At 48.4% G+C, this 6888-nt stretch overlaps 1 protein-coding gene across 1 annotated transcript in view; it reads left to right on the top strand.

The window, feature by feature from the left end:
• Positions 1 to 4630: 4630 nt before the first annotated feature.
• Positions 4631 to 6888, top strand: part of LOC135810147 (uncharacterized) — a 49892-nt gene continuing 47634 nt past the window's right edge. The window contains exons 1-3 of the mRNA XM_065323614.1: positions 4631 to 4856; positions 6102 to 6246; positions 6811 to 6888. The exon at positions 6811 to 6888 is cut by the window's right edge and continues 58 nt beyond it. Coding sequence (XP_065179686.1) covers positions 4792 to 4856; positions 6102 to 6246; positions 6811 to 6888 — 288 coding nt within the window. The 5' untranslated portion in view covers positions 4631 to 4791. The remainder of the gene's footprint in view (positions 4857 to 6101; positions 6247 to 6810) is intronic.

Below are 6888 nucleotides of genomic sequence, written 5' to 3'. Positions count from 1 at the left end.
TTCTGTGAATGGTATTTCGCGAGTTCGCATCGCACGCGTCCGTCGCAGATCGCGTCGCATCGCGTGTCGCATCGCAAAAAAGCTTCTGTGAATCCCTTAGGCCGCGGTCACACCAAGCGCGATTCAGCCATTCAGCGGAAAAAAGCGCTTTTTGACGTCATCGTCGCTACGGAAACGGCTGAATTTTCGGCTTCAGCCTTTTTCAGCAGTCAGCCGTTTTCAAAGCGCTGAATGGGAGCGCTGAATGGATTCAGCCACTTTCAGCCATTCTGGCGCAGTACAGTGGCGGGAAAAATAAACTCGTTCAAAGCGCATCTTGGCATGATCTTGCAGCTTGCATCGTGTTCTGCCACCTTCCGGCTCTCGTTGTTGGTGAAACTTCTCTCCTTGCCTTTTTGTCGGTCATCAGTGAATCCTGGACAGTAGCACTGGAGCGGCGACTACTGGAGCGGCGACTACTGGAGCTTTGGTTTGAAACAAAAACCAAGTATAAGACCACTATGAAAAAAATACCAGAAAGAGAGCGTGGATCTTGGACGAACTGAAGAAGTGTGCTGGAGAAGGCGGACGGGAAAACAAGAGAAAATCTTATTCAAAAATGAGCGGGAAGAAAAAAAACTCTAGCACACAAAAAAGTCCAGCCGATTTCGCGAAGTGGTGTGACCAACCACCCCATTCATCACAAGCCACTTTCAGCGCAAGCGGGAAACGGCTTGTTAGGTGTGACCGCGGCCTTAGGCCGCGGTCACACCTAACAAGCCGTTTCCCGCTTGCGCTGAAAGTGGCTTGTGATGAATGGGGTGGTTGGTCACACCACTTCGCGAAATCGGCTGGACTTTTTTGTGTGCTAGAGTTTTTTTTCTTCCCGCTCATTTTTGAATAAGATTTTCAAGGCCCCGGTCACACCGAAACAAGCCACTTTGGGCTTGTTATCGCTGGCGCTCAGCTGGCTTGCGTGATCCCTGTGACGCGGTCACACCAGACCTTGAGTGCAAAGCTTGAATGGCTTGTTTTTCTTACCCGCCAAATTTTGAATATCTCGAAACACACCAATGTTTGCAAGAAACTGGAGAGCAGAACGTTCGCGATCTAAAACTGTACTTGTTCTAGTGTTCAGTTTTGATGAAGAAGCAAAGGAAGCCCGGATTCTGAATTGCGAAGTCGTGCTCTTTTTATTTGTTCGGTGTGCATGGACGCGATGGTTCGGGTGGTGTTTCCTGATGTCGAGCTTTCTGCCCCGCCGGTTGCCGTTATTGAACTCAGTTGCAATCCACTGTCTTCTTCGTACCCGGCTTTCTTCATGAATTCGGTCGTGAGTGTGGTGCCTTGTCTTGGCCTCAAACCACAGCTCCAACAATCTACGCAGCAGTCTAGAGGCACAGCGGCAGAAATCCATGGTCGTCGGACAAAATCCAAATCAAACTGAATACAGTGTAGTTGGGGTAGACAGACTCACGGTCAAAACTGACCAAAGGCACAGGGATAGCACGGTTCCACGGACACAAGAAAGAACATCAATATCACTTCATCATGTCAACTAGCTACATGGTGTGCTTCGGAGCTCCAAGCGCACTCAAATTATTTTTTGAATTTCGGCTTTCAGCCGCTTGTACAAGCTGTGGCTGAAACAAGCCGGAAAAAAACGGCTGAGAGTCAGCCACGGCTGAAAGTCGCTTGTAAGTTGTAGGACATTTTTCAGCCATTTCCATGGTAATAGTGACGTAAACAAGCGCTTGTTTCGGCTGAACGGCTGAATCGAGCTCGGTGTGACCGCGGCCTAAAGGCCGATTCACAATACAACTTTCTGCGACGCGACATGCGACTTGCGACACATGCGACGAGCTGCGACAGCGACACACGGTTCACAATATTCTTCATGTTTGCGACATCATCATGCGCAAGTAGTACTATGCACGTGCACTGCACGTGCACCCAGGGTCGAAACTGTACTCCATTTGTGTATGTCGCGTGTCGCATGTCGCAAAAGTTGAACTTTCTTCAACTTCTGCGACAGGTGCATTGCGACAGCTTGCGACAGCTTGCGACAGGCAGTTTCTTGTCGCAACTGTCGCAAATCGCGTGTCGCGTCGCAGAAAGTTGTATTGTGAATCGGCCTTTAGCGGGATTCACAGAAGCTTTTTTGCGATGCGACACGCGATGCGACAGACGCGAAACCGGGAAAACCCCAAATCGCAGCCATGTCGCACCCCACGCAACTGCCGCAACTGGGCCATCGCAGAAGTTGAGCTTGGCTCAACTTTTGCGATGCGATGCGATGCGACAAGCGATTTGGTGTACGATTTTGACCTTTTCTACAGCAAAGTTGTACAAAGGTGCAAGAGTTGCCTATAAATTTTTTCAAGTTGTGTCAAACCGCGCGAATATCATGGTGACGTACCCAAATCAGCAAAACTTTGTCGCATCGTTGACTTCTTCTGTGAATGGTACGAGCTCGTATTTCGCGAGTTCGCATCGCACGCGTCCGTCGCAGATCGCGTCGCATCGCGTGTCGCATCGCAAAAAAGCTTCTGTGAGTCCCGCTTTACTTTCTTTCCTTGCGTTTCTTATTATTCCTTTATTAAAACCAACATTTCACCGTCTCACTTTGCGCACTTTCTCTCGCACGCTGAATTATGTCAACTAGTACATACACAAAATTTATACTCAATCTGCGGACAGCATGCTGTTTCGTTCTTTTTGAACTCATCAGCGCAGCACAGAGAAAATGAGGCCGAACCTGATAGCAATGGAAATAAAAATTTCCAATCAGGCCCGAACGTACCTTGCCAGAGTGCTCAAACTGACAAGTCAGTGAGCTCTGCATAACGCAAACAGCAAAGGCACTACCCCACGCAAGAGTGCTCAACTGCTACAAGAGCAGGAGCGAAATACTCAATCTGCGGACAGCATGCTGTTTCGTTCTTTTTGAACTCATCAGCGCAGCACAGAGAAAATGAGGCCGAACCTGATAGCAATGGAAATAAAAATTTCCAATCAGGCCCGAACGTACCTTGCCAGAGTGCTCAAACTGACAAGTCAGTGAGCTCTGCATAACGCAAACAGCAAAGGCACTACCCCACGCAAGAGTGCTCAACTGCTACAAGAGCAGGAGCGAAATACTCAATCTGCGGACAGCATGCTGTTTCGTTCTTTTTGAACTCATCAGCGCAGCACAGAGAAAATGAGGCCGAACCTGATAGCAATGGAAATAAAAATTTCCAATCAGGCCCGAACGTACCTTGCCAGAGTGCTCAAACTGACAAGTCAGTGAGCTCTGCATAACGCAAACAGCAAAGGCACTACCCCACGCAAGAGTGCTCAACTGCTACAAGAGCAGGAGCGAAATACTCAATCTGCGGACAGCATGCTGTTTCGTTCTTTTTGAACTCATCAGCGCAGCACAGAGAAAATGAGGCCGAACCTGATAGCAATGGAAATAAAAATTTCCAATCAGGCCCGAACGTACCTTGCCAGAGTGCTCAAACTGACAAGTCAGTGAGCTCTGCATAACGCAAACAGCAAAGGCACTACCCCACGCAAGAGTGCTCAACTGCTACAAGAGCAGGAGCGAAATACTCAATCTGCGGACAGCATGCTGTTTCGTTCTTTTTGAACTCATCAGCGCAGCACAGAGAAAATGAGGCCGAACCTGATAGCAATGGAAATAAAAATTTCCAATCAGGCCCGAACGTACCTTGCCAGAGTGCTCAAACTGACAAGTCAGTGAGCTCTGCATAACGCAAACAGCAAAGGCACTACCCCACGCAAGAGTGCTCAACTGCTACAAGAGCAGGAGCGAAATACTCAATCTGCGGACAGCATGCTGTTTCGTTCTTTTTGAACTCATCAGCGAACTCATCAGCACACAAAATTTATATAATAGGAGATCCCCCAGATAGGCGTTAGCCTTTGGGTAATCCTGAAATAAAGATTATTATAGATGGTTAGAACATTGCTCATGACAAGCAAGGTCCCGGGTTTGAATCCTGGTGGGCCTGGCATTTTTTTCTCTTTTCAGGCAGTTCACTTCCCCGACTGATCCTTTGAATTTGAAGTTCTCCCAATCCTGTTCAAAATATTTGGAAGTTTCCCCGGCATTATAGGGTTCGAATTATCAGGCCGCTTCATCTGAACTTGTAATGCAGCAGACGTACACTGTAGATAACGCAGCTCCAGTTTCGGGGATTGCCCATTGTCGGAGGGGAGTTTCGTAGATTCTACTCCTGTCAAAACTTTGCGTGTAGAGAGCTCCGCGTGCACAGTTCAACGAACAGGCGGAGCACTCTACAATATGGTCGGAGGAGTTACTTTTGCCCCGCCCCCACTTCCATCCAATATGCCACCGCCCCCGCTGTGCAGCATCTGATGGTACTGTGGTATTCAGTAAAAAAAAATGCTTATGTAATCACGAGATTACTACGCGCGGTCTTACTGTCAGTTTGGTGATCCACATGACTCATGAGCCCTCCGTGCCATAGCTGCACATCAGCACAAACTCTAACGGTAGCCACACCATCATGATTGTGGTGATGCCTTGCTTTCACGTGCCAACCAGTCAGTGTTGAAAGCTTTCACGACTCGCTGTGTCAACAACCACACTGAGTGATGAACTAATACTTACCTCAGACGAATGCAACAGAGCCGGTGTCAGGTACGGTGGGTGGTCAGTGTCTGTGGCAGTGACTTTTCTGAGAAGGTACACCGAGAAAATTATGCTTCATTGTGTGCGGATCGAGCTTGGAGATATATGCAAACCGAGCCTTCTTGCTTGAAGGCACTCACTGGACGAAGATGAAGTTAGCGATTGTTATTGTCCTTTGCGGACTGGCCGCTCAGACTCTGGCGCAGGCTGACACGTAAGTACCCACCCTTGCCTTGACCATGAACACCGGTAATTATTTTGGTGGCGGAGCTTCGTGTAGATCTAATTTGGCGGGTGAGAAACCCTGCTAGATCTACCCTTGACTCATCATGCTGCATACAGACGGGTGTTGTGATGTTTTGTCCCTACGCCAGCTAGTCTGTCTAAGTACCGTGTCGTTATGACTTCCAGAGCGTTGCCTAATTATGGTTTAGCCATTTCAAATGGTATCCGAGACGTCGCTTCGACATAGCCCTTCGCCAGTAATGCCGGCAGAAGTACCAGGAGAAATTAGAAGAAGGCGATGAAGCCCATTTTGCCCCATTGGCAAGTTTGTCGCCCTTAGGTGGGCCTTGGTTGATTGTGCCCAAATATTGTCAGGTTCCGCTCGAAAAGCGCTGAAGTCGGGATCGGAAGAACCGTACAAAGATTATGGTGGGGACTTCCGTGGATTCTGCTCATCTTCCTCATCTGCCGATTTCAATGGGTTTCGAGCAGTACCTGCCACGGCAGACCTCGGGAAGACTATACTAGTATCTGGGGGGTGCCCTAGAATGGGCTTCGTCTCCCTTTTCTCGGTCTTGCATTTTCATGCTAACGTTCAATGAACAAAATGAAGAGCGCACTGTACAATGAATGTACTCGAGCTATAGGGCTTGAAAGTGCTACGTCACAGCATAGCAACAATTTCAAAAACTGGATCCACTTGGTTCCAGTTTTTGTATGGATCCAAGCACATTTCAAGCGGTCTTACTCACAGCATGGTGATGTAGCCAGTGAAACTGACTGATTTGGCTACTGGGGGCGGGGTTACAACTGGTGGCGAAATAAAAGTCACACCTGCATGCGACATGAGTGGGTTGCTATGCACCCACATACATAGGCAATAGCAAAGTCACACCTTAGTGGATCCAAAAATAGAAATCTGATGTCAACTTACTACTCCCTGGCCGTTTTGACGTCATCACTTTCAAGCCCTATTATAGGGAAGGCAACTTGCGAAGATAATGTTTGGGACGGGGAACCATAATTATTGTCTCGACTCGCCTTGCTTCTCTATCTTCAACAGTTGTTGGTGTCACTTACCATGCTTACTGACTATCAGCTACCTGTACTGTAGGCATATCCCTGACGAGAACTGATCATGACGAACATGACGATTGTATAGTTACCACAGCAGTCCCATACACTGTACTTATTGTGTTTTGACAGTCTTGTTTTCATTTTGTGGCTATCGTAGAGAGCCCCGTGTGTCCACCAATGGAGGTTCATTGACATTCAGCGCCGGCAGGAATGGTGATATCGCTTTCAAAACAGGCTCTGGCGGATCTCTGTACCTGAATGGTGGACAGATACAATCAGCTGCTGACTTGAAGGGTGCCAAGGTGGGTTTTGCTATTACGTGTCTCAGCTTGCAGTATAGTATCAGTAGGGTTATTGTGTGGACCGAATGCCAACCGTATAAACGAGTGAATTACGCATCAGACTTAGAGCATACTCTTTAGATAGAGCCTTAGAAGCGTGATTGGGAAGCTACCTATAATTCAGGGTTCTAGCCAGGTCAACATATTTGGGGGGGGGGGGGGGGCAGGGAAAACAGTTACCCCGGGACCATGTTTCCATTCTCAAAACAACTGTCTTGCAATGTGAAATGCAACGTACAGGGGCGAACACCTGCCTACACCCCAGGCCCAGACAAATGTGCCTTGTTTGAACCCTCTAGAACTGACTATCGACTGCATTTTCCTTGAATGGCATGAAAAAAAACACAAAATCGGAAATGAGTAGGGGGCGGCACTTGCTCACGAGGGGGGGGGGGCGCAAACAGAGTAGGGGGGGGGGGGGCGCTGCGCCCCCCCCCCCCCTACCCCCTTTGACTAGAACCCTGCAATTTGTACATATTGAACCATGTTATTGTGTTTGTTGCTTATTTTCATTGTGATCGGCAGGGTGATGGCGGTGCGAAAGGTGAAGTTGGTGTTGATGGTACGAAAGGAGACCAAGGTATCGCTGGTATCGATGGTGCA

The sequence above is a fragment of the Sycon ciliatum genome, chromosome 2 (genome assembly GCF_964019385.1).
Source record: "Sycon ciliatum chromosome 2, ocSycCili1.1, whole genome shotgun sequence".
Taxonomy (NCBI): Eukaryota; Metazoa; Porifera; class Calcarea; order Leucosolenida; family Sycettidae; genus Sycon; species Sycon ciliatum.
Note: the sequence above shows the minus strand (reverse complement) of the source record. Positions and strands in the feature narration are given on the sequence as shown.